Source organism: Budorcas taxicolor, chromosome 22 (assembly GCF_023091745.1).
Source record: "Budorcas taxicolor isolate Tak-1 chromosome 22, Takin1.1, whole genome shotgun sequence".
Lineage (NCBI taxonomy): Eukaryota > Metazoa > Chordata > Mammalia > Artiodactyla > Bovidae > Budorcas > Budorcas taxicolor.
The window spans coordinates 57,975,692-58,002,281 of record NC_068931.1 but is presented as its reverse complement, the minus strand read 5'-3'; the positions used below and the strand labels follow the sequence as shown (position 1 = coordinate 58,002,281).

The following is a 26,590-nucleotide window of genomic DNA, read 5'->3' as shown; positions in this document are numbered from 1 at the left end:
GGGCTCGTAGGCCTGACTGTGCTCAGAGCCTGCTGGATAAACCTGTGAGGTCATTAGCCTCTCCTGGCCTCAGTTTCCCCACCTTTCAAAAGAAGGGCTTCCTTGACATGCTTTCTATGACATCATCTACCCAGACGTTTCCATTTGAAGGTAGGAGAACGGAAAGCCAGTCCCCGGGAGCCGCTTCACTGGACAAGCAGCCCCTGAGTCCCGTCAGCAGCCTCTGCACAGACACAGCCTGCCTCGTCCTGCTTCCCTCGACACAAAGGCAAACAGGTCCCTCTGCTCAGCAGACGCCTTGCTCTCCACATCAACCCCAAGAAGCTGGCACAACCTGGGATGAAGCCACCTCCTGCTAGCACCTTGCTGCTTTCTGGTGTGCCTCCTCACCAACACGACCCCTTCAAGTTCACGGCCACCTCTGCTCTAGGAGCCCTCATAGACACTCAGGCTCACGAGCCCCCCTCAGCTCTCACAGTGGGTGCGCAGAAAACCCGAGTCCTCAGCCAGCCCCCGCCCGGGGAGCAGGGTGGTGGCCCCCTCCCCTGGCTGCTGCCACGCCAGCTCTACCAGAAGCAGCAGGTTCCCCGCCAAGCCAGGCCCGGCGGTGAGCCAGCTCAGCGCGGCAGGCCTCTGTCTGCTGCATCCCGGACCTGCCCTCTCCCAGGAAGGAACGCCCAGGTGACGACTGCTGTTCCCTGCTCCCCAGTCGGCAAACAAGCCCCCGAGAGACCTGCGGTGGAGCTGACCTAAGCTTACTCACTAGGACACTGTGGATGAGAGCATATTACAATGTCAGCAGTGAAGCAACTTAAATAAAATCTCCTTTACGTAAAATGTTTACAAACCTCCAGTTCATTTTCATCAAAGATTTTAATCAAATCAATAGGGAGCAGTTCCGTGAATCCCTGAAAGAAAAAAAAAATCAAAAAAAATCACTCTCAATACCTTTTTCTCTGAAAGAGACAAATTTTACAGGGCCAACCAGCTTTGTGTGGTTAGCTAGGAAAAAACACATTGTTCTCTGATGATTTATAGCTATCAGTGACAGTATTCAGTGATTTTAGTTCTGATAAAAACAGCATAATCACAGTATAAAAGATTTAAAGAGCGGCAGACTCCAGAGGGTTCAGGTACTTGAGTAATTCCTGAAACACTATGAAAATATGAGTTGCTGTAAGCAGGCGGTGGATTTCAAAAGCCATTTATGACACACTGCCGGGAGTCAGGGTGCCCGTAGACACACAGGCCATAGGCGTGCAAGCGAACTATTTACAAATAAGGTATCAAAGGCAGAGATGAAACCCCAGAGGTGGCTGTGTGATCAGCAGAGAGACAGGGAGTACAGAGAACCAGCCCTGTTCCCAGCTTAGTTGGTTAGTTATCACTAACTAATGGCTCAGACAGTAAAGAATCCACCTGCAATGCAGGAGATGTGGGTTCGATCCCTGGGTCAGTAAGATCCCTTGGAGGAGCAAATAGCAACCCACTCCAGTATTCTTGTCTGGAGAATCCCATGGACAGAGGAGCCTGGCAGGTTACAGTCCATGGTGTTGCAAAGAGTCAGACACGACTCAGCGACTAGCACTTTCACTAACTACTGCTCTGATCCAGGACGGATGCTCCGTGTTGCTGGCCCTTCGTGTGGTCCGTTTCTGCAAGCGAGATCACCTAGAGTGAGGCCAGCTGGGTTTCTTGTGTAAATAAGGTATGATGAACCCTGCAGTTCTCAAGTGCATCCAATTCACCCGTTACACCCAAGGTCCCAGAATTTTTCTGAGTGTCCTGCCTGGGCTGGTGCTTTATTCACTACGAGCAGGTAAGCGGGTGAGGGATGAGCTTGAGAGCATCAGCCAACGAGAACCCGGCATCGGTTCAATGAGAACGGAAGCCTGGAGTGGACACCTGGGGTTCGTTCTAAGTAACTAGAGCAACTATTAGGACTTAAAAAGAAACCGCACTTTGGGTCACAGTGAACCATTTAAAAAAATGATGAACCACTATTCTCTGTGACGGGCCTTTCTCCTCAGGGGCCTTGTGGCATCATTGACGTTAACTACCAGGGTTTGAGAAGTAACTGCTTCTTACTTTAATAGGGTGAGGAATTGTTCAGCCAGCCATGAAGAAAGGGCAGGGGATTAAAAAAAAAAAAGTCCGACCGATGAAGGGGAAGGCACCGCTCCCGGGGAGGGATGGTATGAATGGAAACTGCCCAGGTCCTCCAATTCCTCAGAACCTGCGGTCACCGCGGCAAAAGGCTGAGGTGCTCCCAGCCTTCCCCGGGCACCACTGAAAACTGCAGGATGATGGTTCTAGCCTCTGTGGGGGAGCCTGCCCTTCTGGGTCAAGTCTGTAAAGATCTCTCTTTAAAAACAGCTACAGCAAATTAAAAACTAATAGCAACAAAGCTAGAAAACACTGAACCAAAGCTAACAGAAGGCAGCAGCTCACACCCCTGTCCCGGGGCTGGAGGCGGTGGGAGTGGGGTCCCCACACCTGCGCCCGTGTAGGGGACTGCGATGGTCCTCCGCCTCGTGCCCACCCCCAGGAGGAGGGTGGTCCTCTCCCAACCTCAGGGCACAGGCCTGGCTCCCAGTGAGCCCGACTCACCTCCAGGAAGGCGTTCATCTGCTTCTGGACCCTGTTCACAAACCTCCACTGGATGACTAGGCTGTGGGAGGAAATGGACGGCAGTTAACCACCCCCTTCACCCTGCTTTCATTCCTTCCTTCACAACTGTAGCCGCTTCTCGTCGGGCAGGGGAGGAGCAGGGCCGGAAGAGGGCCAAGGAGAGGGTGGGGCCACTGCTGCTGAGTCCTGGATGCTTTTGAGAACAGGGGCACACGTGGAGCCTCGAATCTCATTGAGGATTTAAAAAAGGTAAGACTGGTTATCCTCGCTCCCCTCCACCAAGCCTGTTTACCAAAGCTGCGTTATAAATGTGACTGTCCAGAGAAAAGGGCAAATGGGCTTTGAATACAAACATACCTGGGGATAATGGACACATACACAAAAACCCACATATGCACATACCCACACTTATGTACAACCATGTACATATTTTTAAGGGGACTACCCAGCACAATATATGTGATCATATGATATTTCGTTCTAGTATCCAATGTGCTGGTTTTCAGTGAAGACATACAATTTATCAGCATTTTACCACTAACATTAATACTTTAACACCAACATTTGGAGGACTAGTGGTAAAAAAAACCTCTTTTGAGTCACAGAAATCCACTGAAACCATGCTCCCTGTGACAACGTGTAGTGTACAGCAGCGTTTACTGCCAGACGAATCCGCTTTGGAGTCCCCCTAAGGCGTTCTGTCGTGAAATAGCACAGGGGCCTTGTCACCAAGGGCTCGCACTTGCAGGAGAGGGGGAGCCGTGGCAACAGCGCCCGGGGACCAGCCTGCCGCCCGCCCACCGCTCAGCATTTCGGGGGCTCCCTGGCTGGGCTGCGATCACCAGCCCAGCAGCCTCCGCCTGCGCCAGGGGTGCAGGGGGCAGGGAGAAGCTGGGAGTTCAACCTGACTTCTGGCGGTGAAGCCAGTGGAGACGCTGCCTGAGGCCCTGCCCCCAACCCCCGACCTGAAACTGGAAAGAATTAACTGCAAAGAAAGATGTACAACACGTATCGCAAGGTCCAAACCTTCTGACTCCTGACCCTAGTCGCCCTGGGGTGGAGGGCTGTTAAAAATCGATTCCAAGTCTGCGCTTTCTGGGTGAAGACAATGGTGTCTGCTAGGACACCATTTACTTGCTGAGACTGTCCAAGTTCAGTGCCAATGAACGTGAACAGGCAAGAACGGTAGTATCTTCCTTCTGGTCTTTGACTAAGAGTAGCAAGCTTTCAAACGTGCGAGTGGAGAAGTCCGTCCTTCGTAAGGGTCTCTAGGGACTCGACACTCCCCCATTCTTCCTAATTAGGAAAGACAGTAAGCTTTTCTCTGCAGATGCTAAGGAAGGATGCTAGGACCCTTGGCCATTCTCTCAAGTCCTATGACCCATTATACTGAGAGAGGAGGCAAGCTGGCTTGTTGAGATGATGTTCTGAACGCAAACAAGGAGCTCAGCCCATGGCTGTAGCTCACTAGACGAGCAGGAACTAAGACCCTGGGAGCCAACCACTATTACGCTGACCCGCCCGAGGTTAGCGAGGGCAGCCCGGCAATCCTTGGAGGATACCAGAACCGTGTGCTTGAAGCATTACCTATACACCAAAGAGGAAAATGCAAGCTGCCCAACAGAGAAAGCCCTGCCCACTACAGATGTCCTAGGTTTCCAAAGCACTCAACATCTTGTTCCACCAACGGAGGCTGAGGCTGAGTAAAGAAAATTACACACATCAGGAATGATGTTTCAGCACCTGCTGAATTCTCCTCATCCATTTTAACTCTTTTCCTACACTTTCATTATGGAAGAGAAGTCAGGAGAGAGAGGCAATATCTTCTCTTTGGTTGTTTCTACTTTTACCCTAACTGGCTTTCGACACCGTGTTCCACCGCTGTAATTCTCAGTTTTAGACAGGACGCCCACTGGCTCCCAGAGTATCTGCTATGTTACTCAACAAGGACCCTTCTCTCCTCCCGCGGCTCCTCTGTCAGCAGCTCCAAGAAGCCATGATACAAGTCGCCCTTTCCACCCTGTAATCCGGCATCCCGTGAGCCCAGCCGGAAAGGAACCCAGGCTGCTCCGAGGGTGTCCACAGCACGCACAAGGTGCTCTGGTGAGGGCTGCCCACCAAACACGCCGCGCGATTTAATCAAAGGAAGGGCTGTGTGTGTACGTACTCGATGTACTCTCTTTTGTTCTCATTTGTTACCATTATTTCTGACCCGTTGGGCTTCAGATCCACTTGATATGTCTGCAATTACAAAGATAAAACAACGATCACCATCATGAAGCTATTTTGCATATTATCACTGAGTAATAACATCTCACTATAAAAGGAACGTAAGTAAAATTTATTCAGAACTCTTTCCCAGGAAAAGGGCTCTGTGTCCAAGGGAGTATCTAATGAGGCCTTTAAATTGTTAAGATGTTACACGCTTAAAGATGTTATCATCGAAGGCAAATGATTTTATGGTTATTTATGAGTTTTAATTATCCTTCATACATTAGCAACAGTGGGGAACAACACTTTTTTTCATCTGCTATTGACTTATCAAGAAATTTAATTATGTTTCACAGAAAAGACAGGGTACATCCATCAAGACTGCAGAGATCCCAATTTGTTGCTGAAAATTAGATTTTATAGCCATAAAAAAAATACGTGGAATTTCTTTCAAAGGGACTTAAGAGAGAGATGCTGAGGAAGTCAAGCTGAGGAATCAATCCACCTGCCCCCGGAGAAGCCCGCCTTTTCTGTGCATCAGACACCACCTCGGGCGTCCCCGGTGGCTCAGCAATAAAATAATCTGCCTGCAGTGCAGGAGACGCAGCTTCTAGCCCTGGGTCAGGAAGATCCCTGGAGGAGGGCTTGCAACCCACTCCAGTGTTCTTGTCTGGAGAATCCCATGGATGGAGGAGCCTAGCGGGCTGCAGTCCATGGGGTCACAGAGGGTCGGACACGACTGAAGGGACTTGGCAGGCACACGACACCACCTCCTGGCTCCCTGTCCCAGAACGTCCCTGCCTCCATCAGAGCCGCTCAGGAGCGTGAAGAGCAAAGACGGCGAGCCCAAGGCAGAGTCTCCTCCTCTGCTGGCCCTGGCTTAACAGCTGAGTGGACAAAGCGGTAAGTAGCAGAAGGGAAGGAAGAGTCTACCGATCTAACAGGAAAGTGTTTACTCTCGTGGAAATTCCGGGGAAATAAGGAGGAAAAAAATACCACCCACAGCTCCCCTATTCACAGATAACCACTTTCATATTCTGCTGGGAGTCCTTGCGGTCTTTCCCCCACATGCATCCGGCTATGTCCAGGAGGAAGCCAAGCCGGAGGGAGCGGGTTCTCCAGAGTAAACGTCCGGGTCTCATCCCTCACGCGGGATAGAGTCACATCTGTAACAGACCCCTGCTCTGACACAGGTCCACTTTCAGTGACCTGCCCCAGCTCCAATACTCTGGCCACCAGATGAAGAGCTGACTCACTGGAAAAGACCCTGATGCTGGGAAAGACTGAAGCCAGCAGAAGGGGGCGGCAGAGGATGAGATGGTTGGAAGGCACCACCGACTCCATGGACAGAAGTTTGAGCAAACTTGGGAGATAGTCATGGACGGGGAAGCCTGCTGCAGACACCCCTGAGCAACTGAACAGCACAGTAGAGCGCCCCAGCCCTGTCACACACACCCAGGAGCAGACCGGACGTCTCTGGCCTGCCCATCAGGTCCTCTTCCTCTCTAAGCACTTCCTCTGATGGTGCGCTTGACTGTTGTTCTTTTTCACGTGGAGGCAGCTTTTTCAATCTAAGCCTGCGGATCCTTGGTCTTGGCCCTTCCCGTCTTCTTCTTCCTCCTTTCCTTCATTATCTGGGAAGAGACCTAGCTTCCCTCCCATGTGACTGAACCCCACTTTCAACAGCATCAATATGATGCTTTCCTGTTCCCAGTATGGACTTAACTGCTACTGTATTTTTATATTTCTTCAAACCCTTCCTTCCCACTGGGCTCCCTTCCACCACTAACTTTCAGCCTGTCCAGTCGCCCCCCGTCCTCCCTAGCGGGGATCTGCTCTTGTACCATGTAGGTCCCAGCACTTCTTGAGGATATTGAACAGCTCTGCTGAGGAAGTGGGAAGGCAACAGGCATCATGATTTTAAGGTGCAAGTCCCTTCTCATAGTCACTTCTCTTTTAGGATGTATACCAACAGTAAGATATTGGTACAAAAATGTGTCTTTCAGGATTGCCGTCTTCATACTGTTTATATGGTGAGATACTGAAATAGCCTAGATGCCAACCACTAGGGCGTGGCTAAAAATATTTGGTCTATGGGGCTTCCCTGGTGGCTCAGTGGTAGAGAATTGGCCTGCCAGCGCAGGAGACATGGGTTCGATCCCTCCTCTGGCCAGACTCCACATGTGGTGGGGCGACCAAGTTTGTAACTGCTGAGCCTGCGCTCCGGAGCCCGCGTGGCCAACGAGAGAGGCCGCTGCGGGGAGCAGCCGGGGTACCGGGACGAAGAGGTGCTCTCCGCTTACCACGACCAGAGAAGAGCTCCCGCAGAGCAACACAGACCTTGTGTAGCCACGAATAAATAAACAGACATTATTAAAAAAGGATGTTTGGAATGAAATCCAGCATAGCTATTAAAAAGCGGTACTCACTGACATGGAGAGCCAGCTAGGGCTTATTAAGTCAGGCCTGTACACACTCCACAATCCCACCCCTGTGATTAATAAGTAAGAATAAAAATGCCTTGTGTGTGTTTGCAGACAATAATTCTGCAAGACACAAACAAAAATTTAATGGTGGTTTTTCTCTAGGTGGTAGGAACTAAAGGTGATTTTAATGTGTGTTTACTGTACTGACTTTAGTACAAAGATCAATTTTTATTATTTTATTTTATAATCAGATACATACAATCATTTTTGAAAGTAAAAAAAAAATAAAAAAAAAGAGCAGACTGTACTATCTGTGCAGGGAAGGAACTGCTGGCCAGGGCAACTCTGGGTCACATGGCTGATCAGGGCCATGGTTTCTCTGGGAGGTGGTGATGGGGGCTTGGGGGCTCCAGGCCCTTCTCTGGAGAACGCAAGTCCTCCCAGAGCCTCAGCTGCCCCCCTCCCTGCCCTCACACACCCCTGTGGGCAGGAACAGCTATTATTCAAACTCCATTAGAAACTCACGTCCCTTGAGTCAGCGATGCCATCCAACCATCCTCTACTGCCCCTTCTCCTGGTGCCCTCAATCTTTCCTGGCACCAGGGTCTTTAAAAATTCCAATTTTTAGAAACAGTTGTCATCTCATGTCTGAACTCCTTCCTTAAGGACCCAACACTAACAAACTAACACAGCGCCTGGCACACAGGAGGGGGTCAACAGTGCTTATGGAAGAAAACTTCTTTCTTGAAGTCTCTTGGCCCAAGTACGAACTCCTCTCTTGTCTTTGTAAAGCAAGACCATGAAGACCAGCAAACCTCTGGGATGTGGCTCTCACAGAATTGGACCTCACTTCTTTGCTAAGTAACAACTTGGGACTCACACAGGTCTCCCCAATCTTCTGGCAGATGCTTTAGGACAAAGGTCTGAGAAGTCCACAGAGACACTGGGTCAAATCGGGCGTGCAGGACCTGGTCAGAGGAAGGTCTGGCTGCTTCTCCTCCCACTCCTAGGCACTGCTGTCCCCGTCCTCCCCAGGTCCCCTGGCGATCAGTGCTTCTTCCCACCTTCATGCTCCCCGCAGCTGCCCCTGCCCATCTTCCTGACCCCATCTTGGAGGAGCCGCCTCCTCCCTGGGTTCCTGGTCCGGCCTCTCCCCTCTCTCTCCCCTCCTGTCCCGAGTGTCTGTCTTTCCCCTGTTTGCTCTCCCCCACCCAGTGCTTCTCAGCCTTTTTCCCCAGTCAGGACCCCCTGAGGAGGCTTTTTAGATGCCAACCCCATCAACTGCCCCTTTCCTCTTGTGCAATCTTACCAAAGGCGCCTATGGGACATCAGCGGTATGTTCTGTGGCCTCGTGGAGGACACAAGCCCTTGTGATGGCTGAGACCTCTTGTCCTCTAAGAATGGGTTTTTGCCCCCAAAGGAGCACTATCGCCCCAGCTGGAAACGTGTGCCTTCACCCAGCTCAGGCCAGGCCCCAAAGAGCTCGCCTGCGTGGCTGCCGCCCAGTCTCTGGCCCGCCCCACTGCACGGCGCCTCTCACCCATCGGGCGCTGCTTTGCTGGCCCTGCAGTCCAGAGCTTCTGCGTGTCACAGCTTACATCTCTGGCTGGTGTGTGACGATTGTTAGATACTGAAATTTGTTCACTTGGAACATTTTTAACAGGCCTCCCCACCCAGCAGCTCCAGAGTCTCACCAACCAGAAAGAAGACAAACCGGAAAAGCACGGCAACAGGTGCAGCTCCATTACATGGAGCGGCTGCTGCTACCCCACGGGCTGACATTTCTAATCACAGAAGGAGAGAAAGCGGAGAGCACTGGGGAAGGCTGACCGCACGCACATCTCGCTTCCGTGGGCACAAGGAGGTGTGGGCTTCCTTTTGGGTTAAGAAAACTGCAATGCACTGCAGAGCCAAGGAAACCATAAACAAGATGAAAAGACAGCCTTCAACATGGAAGAAAATAACTGCGAATGAGGCAACTGACACAGGATTAACCTCCAAAATACATAAGCAGTTTGTGCAGCTCAGTATCAGAAAAACAGAACAGCAGCTTTGCAAAGGGCTGGAGAGGGCGATGCCGGTACAAGCCTCTTGCTGATGTCCACGTTTTGGGCTCAACAACTCTGTTCTGGGCACTGGCCTTGCAGCGGGCACTGAGAGGTGGTGAACACACAGCAGTGAGTGACAGGCAGCCCCAGGACAGCCGCCACTGGGTGGAGCCCGACGGGCGAGGCAGACGCTGAACACGCAACCGTACAAACGAGTGGGAAGGCACTTATGGTACCTGCCACAGGGAGACACAAGGGACCCTCTGAAGGACTGGGGTCTGGGGTCAGAGCTGGTTGTCTGAACCGAGGCTGGGAGTGTGTTCCCCACTGAAGGAATGGAATGTGCAAAGGTCCTGAGGCAAGAAGGAGCTTGGTGTGTGCAAGAGGTCTCGTGGGAGCAGGCCCAGAAAGTATGAGAGGCAGCAATGACGCAAAGTGCAGCTGAGACAAATACGCCGGGCCCGGCCATGCAGGACTTCACAGGGCACGTACAGGATTTGGGTCTTTACCTCGACAGTGACAGAATGGGAATTCTGTGTGCTTTCAGCAGAGGAATGACATGACCATCTCACATTCTGCTAAGACCACTCTGCCACTGTAGGAGGTCAAGGTGGATATAAAAGACCAGTTAGACGTCTACAAGAGGGGCTTCCCTGGAGGCTCCATGGTGAAGAATCCGCCTGCCAACGCAGGAGACACGGGTTCGATCCCTGATCCAGGAAGATCAAAGATCCCATGATGCTGTGGAGCAACTAAGCCCGTGTGCTACAGCTACTGAGCTTGTGCTCTAGAGCCCGGGGGCTGCAGCTGCTGAGCCCACGGGCCCTAGAACCTGTGCTCCACAAGAGGATGCACCGCGATGAGACGCCTGCGCCCCACAACGAGAGGGCAGCCTGCTCGCCGCAGCCAGAGAAAGCCCGAGCAGCGACAGAGACTCAGCTCAGCCAAGAAATGAGTAAGTAAAGTTACATATATGTGTGTGTGTGTGTGTATATATATATATATATAATATATGTCACTATATATTATATGTGACCCCGTGGACTATACAGTCCATGGAATTCTCCAGGTCAGAATACTGGAGTGGGTTGCCTTTCTCTTCTCCAGGGGATCTTCCCAACCGAGGGATCAAACCCGGGTCTGCCGCATTGCAGGCGGATTCTTTACCAGCTGAGCCACAAGGGAAGCCATATAATATGTATATGGTAGCTTACCCTCAGGTCCTGGTGAGGGGGCAGACAGGGAAAACAGAGAGAACTGACAAACAGCAGGGAGTAAAAATGAACAGGGCCTGGCGATGGACTGAGTGTGGGAGATGAGAGCTAGGTGCAGCTGCCTGATTCACTCCGTACTTTTTCCAGAAAACAAAATAGATACGCTAGTTCCTCGTTAATCAGGTTTAGCTCTCTACAAAGGCAAGGCAGTAATTCCTCAAACAGGGCACCTAATCATTACCTTACTCATTTCGTGAGTCTGTTTTGATTACTGCATTACTCTACCTGATTCAATCCAAAGTCAGAAAAATCCACATTAATATGAGGAGGCTTGAGAATTGTTTTTAATGAATAACTGACATGAATTATGACGATCATGAAAATCTTTATCAGAAGTCTACTTAAAAATGCAAACATTTTCTGTTTGGTTTGTACCTGTAAGGTAGAAACAGTCACATTTAACTGTAACTGAGGAAGGTCTCTCAGGGCGTCTGCATCTAATCACGGCATCAGTGATGCCTTCTGAACCGTGTTATTTAAGTTAGTCATATGGAGTCTTACGGGCTTCCCCGATGGCTCAGCAGTCGCCTGTAAAGCAGGAGACGCAGGAGACATGGGTTCAATCCCTGAGTTGGGAAGATGACCTGGAGAAGGAAATGGCAACCCGCTCCAGTGTTCTTGCCTGGAGAATCCCATGGACAGAGGAGCCTGGCGGGCTACAGTCCAAGGGGCTGCAGAGTCAGACAAGACAGCGCAACCTGACTGAGCATGGATGGAGCTCTGTAAGTGGATATACATGAGACCCTTCTTTTTGCATTTGACAGTCCAAGACTGATTTTAAGTCTTCTTGGCTCTTTACGTCTCCCTCCATGTGTTAAAAACGCAAAGAAGACATTGTTCCAGGATGACTGGCCATGTGCTACTGCTGCTAAGTTGCTCAGTCGTGTTCGACCCTGTGTGACCCCATAGACGGCAGCCCACCAGGCTCCCCCGGCCCTGGGATTCTCAAGGCAAGAACACTGGAGTGGGTTGCCATTTCCTTCTCCAATGCGTGAACGTGAAGTCGCTCTGTCGTGGCTGACTCTTGGTGACCCCATGGACTGCAGCCCACCAGGCTCCTCTGTCTATGGGATTTTCCAGGCAAGAGTACTGGAGTGGGTTGTCATTGCTTCTCCGAGCCATGTGTTATCCTTTGAAAATTGGCAGTCAAGACCCTTAAAAAAAAGGTCCAGCTTAATAAAAAGTCACCACAATTCCAATTACATTTTGTCTTCTCACATTTGGAGCTTCCATTACTTGCAACATTAAAAAAATGAGATGAGTACGATTCAGTCCTTTGCTCACTAAGCACGCAGCAGGCATCGCTACATGCTGGGCCCTGGAGAAACCCAGGAACCTCGAGGGCTCAGGGGGCGCAGCCGGTCAGAGGTGGCTGGAGGTCAGTGTGGGGAGGGCATGGGGCGTCTTGTGGGGCAGGACGGCAGGTGCCCACGGCTGTGAAGGTGGGAGGAAGGAGGTGTCAGGAGGGAAGGTAGCGGTATGCCGTGCAGGGAAGGCTGCGGCTCACACTGAAGGGCACGGGATGGCAGTGGAGGAAATGCTGAGCAGAACGGCCCTGGACTTAGGTGTGCTTCCCACAGCTACCACATCTGGAGCACATGCATGGGGGCATCAGGGAGAGGACTGGAGAGGCGGCAGCGTGGGGGCCAGGGGCCTGAGTGAGGGGAGGTGTGGACAAGGGGAGCGACGAGGCTGCGGTGACCAGCTGCACATGGTAGGCGGGACGTGGAAGGAAAAGAGGGAAGAGGCTGAGGTGGAGGGGGTGGGGGCCACTGATCAGACTGAGGCAGGGGGCGGGGCTGGGAGGAGGAAGTGGCTTTAGTTCAGTCTGGGGACCTGTGGGTCTTTCTGGAGAGAGGACGGGTTCAGGAGACCAGGGGGAATCTGGACACGAGAGGAGGGGTGTGGACTGGAGATAACAGACTTGGGGGTGAGCAGTGCAGAGATGGGTGGAACCCGAACCACATGGTGGGTGAGTGCTGGGGTCAGGAGGAGCAAAGAAGCAGGCAGAGGAGCATCCACATTGTAGGGCTGAAGCAGCAGGACTTGGAAGAGCTGGAAGGGTGAAGGGGGGAGGAGTGATAGGGGAGGGGGCGGGCTGAAGAGGGGAGGGGTAGGGGCTCTAGAGGGGGTGAGGGGTGAATGGGGCGGGGTGACGGGGGAGAGGAGGGGTGACCTGGAGGGGCTCAAGGGAAGGGGGAGCAGCAGAAGGAAGCAGATTAAGGACAGGAACCCATTTACATTTAGTCCTTGGGGGGCTACTGCTAATCTGGATGGGACACCTTAGCGGGGGCAGGTGTGCAGAAACGGTTTCCTTCCCCGTTCCCCACAAGACTCCCACAAGGACAGGTGGCATCCACTGCCTGAGGGTTTTTGGTCACGAAGCACAATATGCGGCAGAAAAAGGACGGGAGGGTAAACGAGGTTTTTAAAGGAATTCACTGATCACTCACATTTATCACAGGGTCCCTCTCATCCCTGGCGTTTGAAATTTTATGAGCCTCAACTCTGCCAACCAAGAAGGAAAGAAAACAGACTCCCCGAGCCCCGCCCACTCCCAGACTCACACTAGTGACTGCTCTTGGCTCAAGCGTATGTAACAATAATCCTGGTATCTATGTGATCATCTTATCGCTGAATAGTTTTTGCCCCCTCCCCCGCCCCTTTGTCAGAAACTCCTTTGTATCCAGCGGCATCAGCTTCTTTTTTCTAAGACTATGAACCCAAGAGGGCAGGGACCTGACTTCCCCACCTCACTTATAAAACTGAGCCCAGCATCGTGAATAAAGAGAGATGTGAACATACTTTTAGGGCAGTGGAGGACACTTTCAGTAATCTCTGACGCAATAAAGAACAGACCAACATCATCTTCCATAGTCAGCCCTTAAAGTGGGCTCCATCATCTCATGAACGTCAAGGCTATGAGGTCTGGTCTGGGAGATGCAACTCTCTCTGGGCTTTTGTGAAAGGACAGGAGCCGGGGCTGGATAACATCTTGAGACGACTCTCCCTGCCCCTGCAAGCATTGTTATCATAGGGGACAAATGAATCAAAAGTAACACATCCCCTAGACAACTTTAGGGTGATGATGAGAATTCCAAGCAGGCAATTTTTATCTTTGAAATTAATCTTTACAGTTAACATAGCCTGAGCTATGGTTTTTTCAGTAGTCCTGTATGGATATGACAATTGGACCATAAAGAAGGCAGAGAGCCGAAGAATTGGTGCTTTTGAACTGTGGTGTTGGAGAAGACTCTTGAGAGTTTCTTGGACTTCAAGGAGATCCAACTAGTCCATCCTAAAGGAAATCAGTCCTGAATGTTCATTGGAAGGACTGATGCTGAAGCTGAAACTCCAAAGCTCTGGCCACCTGATGCGAAGGACTGACTCATTTAAAAAGACCCTGATGCTGGGAAAGATTGAGGGCAGGAGGAGAAGGGGATGACAGAGGATGAGATGGTTGGATGGCATCAACAACTTGATGGACATGAGTTTGAGCAAGCTCTGGGAGCTGGTGATGGACAGGGAAGCCTGGTGCGCTGCAGTCCATGGGGTCGCAAAGAGTTGGACATGAACTTAACTGAACCACAAGGACAGTACAGGTGCCAAGCAAGAAGGTTAGAAAACCCTGAGCCTGCTGAGCCCCCAAAGACAAATTTCATCATGACAAGGGAGCTATCAAAGCAGAGGGAACAAAGTCAAGGTCCCCCAGACATCACCCATTCCTGGTCACATATTTACATCACTAAGCAAACATTGACACTGAATCTAAATTCTAAAACCAGGGTACCAACATTCACATTCAGATCTACTTTAGATGAGAAGTAGGTACTCCTTCATGCCCCAGAGGCCTTAGAATTTCTCTGACTTTGCAGGAAGAGCAATTCTGTGGCTTCCCTGGTGGTTCTGACAGTAAAGCACCTGCCTACAATGCGGGAGACCGGGGTTCGATCCCTGGCTTGGGAAAATCCCCTGGAGGAGGGTGTGGCAACTCACTCCAGCATTCTTGCCTGGAGAATCTCATGGACAGAGGAGCCTGGTGGGCTACAGTCCATGGTGTTGGAAAGAGTTGGGCACGACTGAGCGACTTCTCTTTTGCAGGAAGAGAGGCAGTTGTAATTGGGATTAGCTTCCTGGCATGACGATAAGGTGCTGATGATATAATGAGATGATAACGAACACCTAAAGCTCCTGGCAGTCGTTTTTAATTGTCCAGCAAAGTTGTGGTACAGCCTGTGCAGAAGCAAAGACTCTGAAAGTCAAGGGTGAGCGCGGGTGGCCGCCTACAGCACATACCTGCCCGAAGTTCTCTTCATCAATGCAGAACATAAGGTCCAGTTCAGTTGGGTCATTTTCTAAGATCCATTTCAAAGAGTTGTAATATTCGCTATCCTATAAAATTGACACAAAAATTAAAATAGTTTTTCAAAACACACACTCATTTGACTTCTTTAAATGACTATGTCCTTCCAGTGTAATTCCATTCAGAATCTCAAGAAATGCTTTAGTTACTGATAGCATGTTTCCAGCTCTGCCCCACTCTACTCTCCCCTGCTGAGGGTTGTAGTTGGATCCCAACCTCTGAGAAGGGAACTGGCCTGCTCCACAAGGCAGTCAGGAAATCATACAACTGCGCCTGTAGAGCTCAGCACACTCCCCGTCTCTTAAGAGTGAAAATATCAGAGGGAAGTAGGAAGGACAGAGAACATCCTAATTAAACACCCGTGGTTTCAAGCCGTGCCGCTTCCTGGGCTTTTATCACTCTCTGCAAGTCACTGTGAGCAAAATTTGGAACACAGGCCCCAGAGCCTGGGCTCCAAGAAGGAAAAAGAGAATGTGGGCGCCTACTATCCCTGTGGGGGATAAAATTAGACTTGAAGAGAAGCTTCTGTACTCCAAGCTTCCTCATTGCACAGTAACAAAAGCATAAAGCTTAAGCTAAAGGTGAGAGCTGAAGAGAAGCTTGAGATGGGTAAGGTGGATACGCAGAGCTACGGGCCCACAGAAAAACCAGCTGAGTGGCCTCACGTGCACGCTGGCCTTCTGCCCTCCTTCCACACCCAGAGGATGCGCTGTGAGCCACGAGTACACGGCTCACGGACCCAACTCCACAACACGAGCAGGCAGTGTAGCGGCAAGGCTGAGGGAAGAAGACGCTTCCTGATGGCCCCAGGTAAACACTCCCCCTGGCTCCCACCCCCGAGGAGGTGAACAGTGGGGTCGCAGGTAAAAGAAAAACAGAAGCAAAGGATACTGGGAAAAGAGCATTGGATTTTGCTTTTACAGAAAATCCTTTAAACTTTGAAAGGGTCAGCCTAGATTAAAAATGAGTAAGTTAAATGCAACATGAAAACCCAAATCAAAATTCAGCAATTACTGTCTAATTTTTCATTCTTCTTTGCTTATTTAAAAAGTTACAGACATCAATTAGCCTCTTGAACAACTAAACGTTCCCTGGTGCTCATACTGAATGAAGGTGCCCGTAAAAATCGCTGTGACTACCACAAGGCCTCAACTCCCTTTCTATAAAGCGCAAGCGGCTCACGAAGTCCACTGGAGTAACCCGCGTTTACTCACCACAGATTCCATGTCATTCAGAGTTATCTGCTTTCCCAGCATCATTTTATAAAACGGTCGAATGAAGAAACCTAAAACGTGGGGAAAACTGGGTTAGTTTCAAATCTTTGATGATGCTGTACCTCAGGGCACGAACTAAAAACTAACCCGCTTTCATGTGAATGAGAGACCAGGGTAGAACAATCGAGGGCTCTCTGCAGCCAGACACGGGCCTGGTGTGCACAGGGGTGGGGAGCGGACGGGGAAGTAGGGCAGTTACGCTGTCAGGGATGGCCCAGCGGAGAGTGGAGGCCGGAGACGACCTATGAGCTTCAAGCACAGGCAAGAACCTGCAGTGCAAACGGGGCGTGTGCACAGGCGAGAAAGGCACTCCCGGCGGGGGACAAGGCGGGGGCTCGCCGGGACAGCGGCACAGGGGCCCCGGCCGGCAGGCCAGGGAGGGACCAGGCAGTGGACACAGCGCTCCCACGAGGCGCTGCAGAGTCTGGGCTCCTGCCCAGGGGCCAGGGGTCACCGACACGACGAGGGAATCCCGTCTGCGTGTCAGTGTCATCGCTGGGGCTGAGGTGGGGAGAGGAGGACGGGGTGAGAAGTGAGCGCGGGAGACCGTGGAGGAGGCTGTGTGGCCTTCCTGGGTCGGGAGGCCTGAGCAGGGCGACGGCGGTGAGGAACACCCACCAAGGTCCCGCAGGGGCCCCCCGACACCTGTGCCAGGCCGGCCTGTGCCACATGCCTCTCAACAGGACGTGGGAACCTCGGTCCCCCTCCTCCACCTTCAACCTCCATCCTCAGCCCACCCCAGGTCTCCCCAGGCAACCACCCCCGGCAGCAGCTCCTGCCCCCTCGGGCTCAGTGTAGCCCTAAGGCGAGACTGGGGAGGGAAGAAGGTGAGGCCCCAGAGGGGCTAGGGGGCCGACACCGACATGTTGCGTGTCTGCTCTGCCTCCAAGGGCAGTCACAGTCTTAGGAAGCACCTTCGTTATGGGCAAAGCATTAAGAAAAGAATCCACTGATTTACAGAGAACCAGTGAGGCTCTTCTGCTTAAAATCTATGATGTGAGTAAGACACCTCATGACAGACCACAGAGAACACTGTCTTATTACCTCCAACACTTTTTAAAATAACTTACCATCTAGAAGTTTCCCGTGAAATACTGCCAGCCCAGCAACTCTTCCAATGAAAGTGAAATAAGACAAATGATCTTCATTACAGAGGCCTGAATTAGGATTGATCTGAAGTGTGTAGTTGTCCCTTTTGGGGAGGGAGAGAAAAAAAAGAAATGTAATCAAATCAATCAGTCCTAAAGGAAATCAAACCTGAATAGTCACTGGAAGGACCAATGCTCCAATACTTTGGCCACCTGATGCAAAGAGCCAACTGAGTGGAAAAGACTCTGATGACGGGAAAGACTGAAGCCAAGAGGAGAAGGGAGTGACAGAGGATGAGACGTTAAGACAGCATCACCGACTCAACGGACATGAATTTGAGCCAACTCCGGGAGATGGTGAAGGACAGGGGAGCCTGTCCATGAGGTTGCAAGGAGTTGGACACGACTTCGCCACAGAACAGCAGCAAAAGAAATGCAAGCATCTGAAGTTTCTGTTTCTGCCTGTCAACAGGCTTTCATAGTGTCCCTGTAACATCCTGTAGCTGACAGACAAGGCGTGAAAGCTAGAGAACAGGGTTTACTTAGTGGCTAGCCTCTCTCCATGACCAAGGACGGAGACATACTGGAGCTGGTGCGCATGCCCTGTTAAGGTAAACCTAAGGAGCTGCGGATATCTGACTGTACTGACAAAAGTGGCAGTTTCACACGGTTCGGCCAAGTACCTTTGGAAGCTGAGAACCACCACAGACCACAGGGGCTAGACAGGGACTCCCAGCCATATGAGCGCTTACGTAAGGAAGAGGGTCGGTGGTTTTCACAGGCTCTGCGGCCAGACTCCTCTGGAGGCCACTTTGGGATGTGGGTGAGGTGTGGGTGTGGCCTCTGATCCTCTCCTTTTTCATGGCTTTTATCAATTTTACAAAATGGGAAATTCTTGTCAGAGCACTGAGAAGAATACCGAGGCTGCTCTTTCCAAACAGCCCTCAGGAGGCTGGCACCAAGGGGAAGACGTGGGAGAAGTCTGGGCCCCAGAGAGCACAGGCTGCTTCTCAAGGTCAACGACTCTCCTACTGAGGGACTGGGCCCAGCCTGAGGCTTTGGAGAAGCCAGAGCCTGGAGGCCTTGTACGCAGCCACAGCTTGATTCCTGAGAGAGCCTCAGTCTTCACGCCCTGCAGTGGTGAAAACATAATGCAAGGGGAAGGCAGGGCCTCGCCGCTGAGGCTCAGGACAGTCCTCTGGATCCTAAAGGACGGAGCCTCAATTTCCCTTTAAGTAGTATAATGTCAGAAACTATTTCTGTTCATGAGACAATGACCTTCTGAATTCTGACAGTGACAAATTCCCCTGAATTAACATAACAAATGCAAAGTGCTTTTCCTTACGATAAGTACCCAACACATTTTCAATTTCAGTTACATGAACACAACAGACAAGGGAAGAATTATTTTTAGGTGTTCACAGTGTACTTTATTTCACCGTGTGGAGTCAGATTCTGTTCTAGATGTCCGGGGAGGAGGGTGGGAGGGGCTGAGGTCAGCAGTGTTAATTCACCTCAAACGAGCGAGCGGCTTACTCTCTCATTGTGCTTTGTTGCTCAGTTATATCTGACTCTTCACAACCCCATGAACGGTAGCCCACCAGGCTCCTCTGTTCATGAGGATTCTCCAGGCAAGAATACTGGAGTGGGTTGCCATGCCTTCCTGCAAGGGATCTTCCCAACCCAGGGACTGAACACAGGTCTCCCGCATTGCAGGCAGATTCTTTACTGTCTGAGCCACCAGGGAAGCCCCAAAATACTGGAGTGGGTAGCCCATTCCATCTCCAGGGGATTTTCCTGACCCAGGAATCAAACCAGGTTCTCCTGCATTGCAGGCGGATCCTTTACCAGCTGAGCTACCAGGGAAGCCCACTCTCTCATCATCTCACCTCTCTCATTTATTCATGAGGAATAAACCTGTCTCAGTGGGGGACACATTCTGAATGCACTCCAGATACTTACGTTGCCGAGTACTCGAAGAGGCCGTAGTAAGGGTTGAACATCTCCTTGGACAGCAGGAAGAACCACTCTCTGGCCACGCCCCCATAGTCCAGACCTTTCTCCGATTCAAACTCAATCCACAGCCTAGCTTTCAGGACATCTGGTCTTTTCACAGACATGATTCTCCTATAGGATTCTTCAAATATGTTATTTCTGTGAAGTTTCATTTCAAACCTATTTGGAATATCCGCCTAAATTAAAGGAAAAAAAAAACCAAAAAAACCGACACACGGTTAGACAGTAAATATACACCTGACTTCCTAACAGAAAACAACAAAGAGCAGAATGATGGCAGCCTTCGAATAAACAATCAGTGACGAATGGCTCCAGTTGGGGCTCTGCCCTTTCTAGATTTTTCTTCACAGACAGAAAGCCTCGCTACGTCAGGAGGAGACACACAGCACCCACGAGCAGCTGTCATCCACTGAGTCAGCAACACGTGCTGCGGAAGAAACTACGCTGAGTAGAGACAAATCATCCTGGCCTGCTTTTATGAGCAACCCAGGGGCCCTTATCCACCCGCTGACAAGTGAAACACGGTCAGCTCTCTATATTGTTTCAGTCAAAGAAAGGGACTTCAGTCCAGACGATTAACCCCATAGACAGTCCCCATCCAGACAGGCTGGGACGCCTGAGCCCTGGCGGGGCTCCGGCTGCAGGCGTGGGTCCATGACGCTCAGAAGCTAATCCTACTGCCAGGGCGGGGGTGGGCAGCCTCTGATGATCAGGCCAAAGGCCACAGCTGTCTAACGATAAATGTGAACATTAAAAGGCACTTGACTGAAGTTGAGAATAACTGCTTCCTGGCAAAACAGGCCCAGGGTCGGCTCTGTTATGACGATGGATTTGCAGAGTCAGCTTCCAGGCAGAAGGCACCGTAGAGTAAGGTGCTACAGAGTGAGACAGGGTGGGACCCTCAGAGTCATCACTTATCCTCAGAAGAAACGCAGGCGACTCACAAAGAAACATGGGAATTCACAGGTTCAAATCTCAGTCATTCTGAAATGGAGTTACCCAGGAGCTCCTTGATTCAGGGTGATGGACAAGAGAATAAAACCCTTAGTGGGAGCTCCCCGAGGCGGAGGCTGGGTTCCAGGCATCTCTGCATCCCCAGTGTCTCACCCACAACAGAGGTGGGGAGAGGGCATAACTGAGGGAGTGGAGTGGGCTGGGAGAGGTGGGCAGGAAGCATAGGCAGACGGGGATATCTGAGCTGTGGGAGACACACGCCTTTTCCCAGTGAGCGGAAGCCAGTCAACAGTGACCTGTGCAAAAACACCCCAGAAAGGGTGAAGGCACGAACTGAGGAGAAGACTGGGAAAACCCTCACCAGACAGGCAAGACCAAAGTGAGACAGAAGACGCAGCGTTAAAAGGATCTGGGCAGATGTGTCAGTAGAAAATATAATACTATAATTTAAAACACTGCCTGCAAAGAGCCTTACAAGATTTCTTGGTTTTGCCAGAATCTTAATGGGTTTCCCAGTGAGAATTTTTACTCTGAAAATGACATTTGGTCTTAATATGCCAGAATATTACAAACTATATTTATGTTGTACATATTGGAATTTAAAGGGACAGACTTGAACATTTTTATAATTAGGACAAAGGTTTTATTAATTAGGGTAACCGTAAGCAACTGCACAGGCTTCTCCAAATTTTTTCACTTGGTCCTGAATTATTGTATATCTCATAAAATCATTTCTATCTTTTTATGTATTACATAAGAAATTACCTTCAGGTGATTTAATATGTTTTGAGTTAGCCAAAATGTTTTTCTGAAAGATGATATAGAAACACCCAAGGGAACTTTTTGGCCAACCCAATAATACTAAGTTAATATTCACTTACCATTTCTTTTAAAAAGAAAATTCAGATCGGAGATCCAGGTGGATTAAAGTGCAGTGAAAAAAGGAAAGCAGCATTTTTGGTATAGACATAAAAGTAAGAAAGAAATTCTCACTGAAGTAATTTTGGTAACTTACAAATGACTAAGGCAACATTTTTGGAAGACATGTACTCACAGGTTTCTTTAATTTCTTTCTAAAGTAGTCATATTTCTGCTTAAATTCTCTGGAGTAAGGAACAGCCTGGAAGATAAATGTATAAATATAGACAATATGAACAATACAGTTGAAATTTTATGTACATGAAGCCAACATTCAGAAAATTTCATGAATCATGAACCTTAAAATTGTCACTCTTCATATAATCATTGAAATTTACATAATGTCTACACACCATATGGGAAGTTCTAGAAATGATTAAGATTATTCAGTACTGAATGAGGCTTTCATCCCTGAAAACAATACGGATGTTCAAGAAATCACTTAGAGATATTATCAGTTCAGTTCACTCAGTCATGTCTGACTCTTTGCGACCCCATGAATCACAGCACGCCAGGCCTCCCTGTCCATCATCAACTCCCAGAGTTCACTCAAACTCATGCCCATCGAGTCGGTGATGTCATCCAGCCATCTCATCCTCTGACGTCCCCTTCTCCTCCTGCCCCCAATCCCTCCAAGCATCAGGGTCTTTTCCAATGAATCAACTCTTTGCATGAGGTGGCCAAAGTATTGGTGTTTCAGCTTTAGTATCATTCCTTCCAAAGAAAACCCAGGACTGATTTCCTTTAGGATGGTCTGGTTGGATCTCCTTGCAGTCCAAGGGAGTCTCAAGAGTCTTCTCCAACACCACAGTTCAAAAGCATCAACTGTTCGGCGCTCAGCTTTCTTCACATTCTGACTCTCACAGCCATACATGACCACTGGAAAAACCATAGCCTTGACTAAATGGACCTTTGTTGGCAAAGTCATGTCTCTGCTTTTGAATATGCTATCTAGGTTGGTCATAACTTCCTTCCAAGGAGTGTCTTTTAATTTCATGGCTGCAATCACCAACTGCAGTGATTTTGGAGCCCCCAAAAATAAAGTCTGACACTGTTTCCCCATCTATTTCCCATGAAGTGATGGGACCGGATGCCATGATTTCGTTTTCTGAATGTTGAGCTTTAAGCCGACTTTTTCACTCTCCTCTTTCACTTTCATCAAGAGGCTTTTTAGTTCCTCTTCACTTTCTGCCATAAGGGTGGTGTCATCTGCATATCTGAGGTGATTGATATTTCTCCCGGCAATCTTGATTCCAGCTTGTGCTTCTTCCAGCCCAGTGTTTCTCATGATGTACTCTGCATACAAGTTAAATAAATAGGGTGACAATATACAGCCTTGACGTACTCCTTTTCCTATTTGGAACCAGTCTGTTGTTCCATGTCCAGTTCTAACTTTTATTTCCTGACCTGCATATAGGTTTCTCAAGAGGCAGGTCAGGTGGTTTGGTATTCCCATCTCTCAGAATTTTCCACAGTTTATTATGATCTACACAGTCAAAGGCTTTGGCATAGTCAATAAAGCAGAAATAGATGTTTTTCTGGAACTCTCTTGCTTTTTCCATGATCCAGTGGATGTTGGCAATTTGATCCCTGGTTCCTCTGCCTTTTCTAAAACCAGCTTGAACATCAGGAAGTTCACGGTTCACGTATTGCTGAAGCTTGGCTTGGAGAATTTTGAGCATTACTTTACTAGTGTGTGAGATGAGTGCAATTGTGCAGTAGTTTGAGCATTCTTTAGCATTGCCTTTCTTTGGGATTAGAATGAAAACTGACCTTTTCTAGTCCTGTGGCCACTGCTGAGTTTTCCAAATTAGCTGGCATATTGAGTGCAGCACTTTCACAGCATCATCTTTCAGGATTTGAAATAGCTCAGCTGGAATTCCATCACCTCCACTAGCTTTGTTCGTAGTGATGCTTTCTAAGGCCCACTTGACTTCACATTGCAGGATGTCTGGCTCTAGGTGAGTGATCCTAACCCTAACCCATGCCCAAGGTCAGAGGCGGTGGCCGGGAGGAGCAACCCCAAGTCCGAGAGATATTATACATGAACTAAATAGACATTCCATGTGACTTTTGTCTGAATGTGCATCAAGGTGCATTGTAATCTTTTTATGGATTGTAGTTTAGATACGTTATTGGCTACCATATATTTTAACACACAACTCAAAATGAGCTGCACTGTCATTCAGAAAAGACTAACTGTGCTTTAACAATTTTGGGGAGAAAAAGTTAACAGCAGAAAGGCAAGTGAACTGATTCTCTTGTCAAGGAATAAAAAACTGAGTAGACAGCGTGCTGGAATAGTCCTCACTTTAGGAGCTCATTATTTAGTGGTCGCGGGCAAGGATCTCTTTAAATCTGGAAGGCTGTGTCTATGGAGCAGAGGGATAATACACAGAAGTAAACTCGGTAACTGAGCTAACGTTATTCATTCTGGGATCTCTTCAGGTACAGCAGTAACATTTTTATATCGTCATTCAAATATTCCCTACTTGTTATGTTGTCACGTAGCTTACAGTATCTGAGAGCCCTGACTTCAAGCTGTTGAAAAGGCTTACAATTCTTTTTCTGAAGCAGAAAGGATTGGCTTTTACACACACACAGACAAAATTGGACAGCCTTACACTCAGAACAACTCCTTGCTTTCTGGAGCAGAGTGTGAGTCCGGGCAAGAACACTTCTGCTGGTATCATTTTGGGCTGCATTAATGAAATATACTGATCTTTTGCAAAGGGTTTCCAGACTCCAAACCTTATGCCTTGGCCACACTTATTCCTGACCAGGAAGAGCGAAAATGAAGAGCAAGAGCTTCTTTCCTTCGTACTGCCTAAAGACATGACCTCACAGACAATAACTAGGCCAAAACAAAAGTAAGTAGCTGCCGTCACAGAAAACCATGATCATGTCAGTATCCTGCCTTGTGATTCAAGAGCAAAAGACATTACATTTATGTGTCTTAAGAGCATTTTGAAGACAACTGGCTGCTGAGGGGGAGAGGCAGAGAGATGGACTGGAGGTCGGGGTGGGGAGATGCAAACTGTTACGCCTAGAAATGACAGACAACAAGCACGGGAACTATATTCAATATCCTGGTATAAATCATACATAGTTTATATATGTAACTATATGTACACATTTATACATACACTCAGTGTGCGTATGACTGAGTCACTGCTGCATGGTGGAGACCAGCGTAATACTGCAGATTGACCATACTTCAGTTAAAAAAAAAAACAATCTATACCACCTACGGTTTGTTCCTCATTTTCAGTTTTCAAGCCAGTCTTTGCTTCTCCACTGAACATCAGACTTGACTATATACCATATTTATTTTGGACGGTGTTCAGTCTGATGAAATAATGTATGAATTTTGATTCCAGAAAAGGTGGAGATTTTATTACCATGTGGACGGCCACCAACATAAGGAAATGGATACAATGGTCTGACATAAGCCAATAGAGACATTATCATGCTTTTTGCTCTGTAGCTTTTTTAGAAGCTACTGTGAGCAATGGGCAATAAAAACTAAATGAATACCTAAGTAAATGCAAGGCAGGAAAATGACAGAATCCCTTTTATGAGATGGTTGGGGAAGGCGGCTCTGGGAAAGAGAGCTGAGTAGAAATGCGAGCGACAGGAGGGAGCAAACCGTGACAGGAGCAGTGAGATCTCAAAGCAAGCGAAGTGTCGAAAAGGAGAGGTTTTCGTCTGAGGCTCTCAGGTATGGTTAACTGTGACAGAAGAAAACTAAGCCGGAAAAAAAAAAAAGACTTCCTTTTATGGTTTCGGGCCAGCTTCAGAAGCCCAGATTTGTAGGACAGACTCGCTGCCAGCTAGCTCCGTCACATGGCCGCTCTACTCTCGAATGCTTGCTCAGTGAAGTGGATGGACTCAACTAGTCACACTTTAAGGCTCTTCCGTTTCCCCAGATATGTCATTCCCAGTAATTATTTTTTGTTTCCTCATCTGAAAACACTGAAAAAAGGCTTGAACATTCATCACTGTGTATGCAAGTCCGACAGTCTTAAACGACAAGTTTCCCAAGGAATGTATTTCAAAGTGTTGCCCCAGCCCGTGGTACTCCGCCCCTGTCTGGCTTATAATCTGCTAGCTGCTGACTAGCTGTGGGTGGAAATCAGTGCTGAGATATTTCTGGCCCTTCTTCCTCTGAGGAGATGATGCATGAAAGCTAAGAAATCTTCCTCCTCCTCTAACATGCGTATTTTCTCTCTAGGGGTCGTTCTTATAATGGCTTCTTATATCCTTCTCCTAAAAAGATTCCAACAACGTACCAGGATAAAGACATCCATTAACTGCAGCCTCTGAAGAGAATTACATTTCTTGTATCGACCAGGCCAAATTATTTATTCTCTCGTGAAACTCTGGCATCTTATTTTCTTATCTACAACATAACTTTTAAATAAACCTATTTAAAAAATGAAGGTATCTGTTGATGAAAGCGTCCCTCTATTAAATAAGCTTTCTTTTTTGAAGAAAATGAAAATCTGACACTGTGTAAGTGGGTCCTCAGTATTTGCCTGCCATCATTGTCCACTACTGACACTGGAGCTCCTGGCAGAGAAGGGCCCGGGCCTGACATAGAGACGTTGGTAGGGCCAGGAGAGCTGAGGCTCCGGCCTGGATTCTGACACAGACTTTAACTTTCAGCCACACAAGGAGCTTCTGAAAAACTGGGAGTCACAACTTCTTCCCTACCATCCTGAGGGGACTGCTGTGAGTTTCAAAGCAGTTGGTACAAAGCGTTACACAAGCATGAGATAGTGTTCTTAAGAGAAGCAAGTACGAACAGCACTTCATGTTTCCAGGGCCTTTAACGGTGACGTGGGAATACCAAGAGCATACTGAATCACAGTAATGTCACAGAAGGGTCCCCTCTCCCCCAGTATGTAGACATTTTTAAAACTTGGGAAAAAGAGAGAAACTCTAGGTACCAGATAGGCAGAAAGACTCAAGATTAGAGAACTGGGGTTTGGACCCAGCCTTGGCACTTGGGCTTGAGTTTTTAACCCTCATGTGGGGACACGGAACATGGCCTACAGTCTGTATGACCCAGGGGATCAGAACACAGCTCCCTGCAGAAGACCCTCATCTGAGAAGCATACAAGAAAATTCTACCCACAGGCCTGGGGAAGTTGCAAGGAAGCTTACCTTCCGTCCAGGATCATAACTGGGAGAAAAATAATAAACAAACTCAGACCTCTAATAAACTCAGACTCCAAGCCTATACACCGGAGTGAGTACGAGGCCCACAGTTATAGTAACTAAGGGTGTATAAATATAAACTAAACAGTTAACAGTAAGTACAGTTCAGGATATATGAAAGACCCATAAGATAAAAAAAAAGAATACATATGCCCTTAAAAACA

At 48.9% G+C, this 26,590-nt stretch overlaps 1 protein-coding gene across 7 annotated transcripts in view; it reads right to left on the bottom strand.

Annotated features, from left to right (window-relative positions):
- NEDD4L (NEDD4 like E3 ubiquitin protein ligase) overlaps window positions 1–26,590 on the bottom strand; it is a 371,669-nt gene that overhangs the window by 13,049 nt on the left and 332,030 nt on the right. For all 7 annotated transcript variants that reach the window (XR_008201394.1, XM_052660361.1, XM_052660362.1 and 4 more), the window contains 8 exons: window positions 21,340–21,405; window positions 19,278–19,507; window positions 17,298–17,419; window positions 16,168–16,238; window positions 14,887–14,982; window positions 4,799–4,872; window positions 2,611–2,671; window positions 849–908 (listed from right to left, as the gene is read on the bottom strand). Coding sequence is in view for 6 of the 7 variants with exons in the window: in XM_052660361.1 (XP_052516321.1) it covers window positions 849–908; window positions 2,611–2,671; window positions 4,799–4,872; window positions 14,887–14,982; window positions 16,168–16,238; window positions 17,298–17,419; window positions 19,278–19,507; window positions 21,340–21,405 (780 nt within the window). In the remaining variant the exon portion in view is untranslated. The remainder of the gene's footprint in view (window positions 1–848; window positions 909–2,610; window positions 2,672–4,798; window positions 4,873–14,886; window positions 14,983–16,167; window positions 16,239–17,297; window positions 17,420–19,277; window positions 19,508–21,339; window positions 21,406–26,590) is intronic.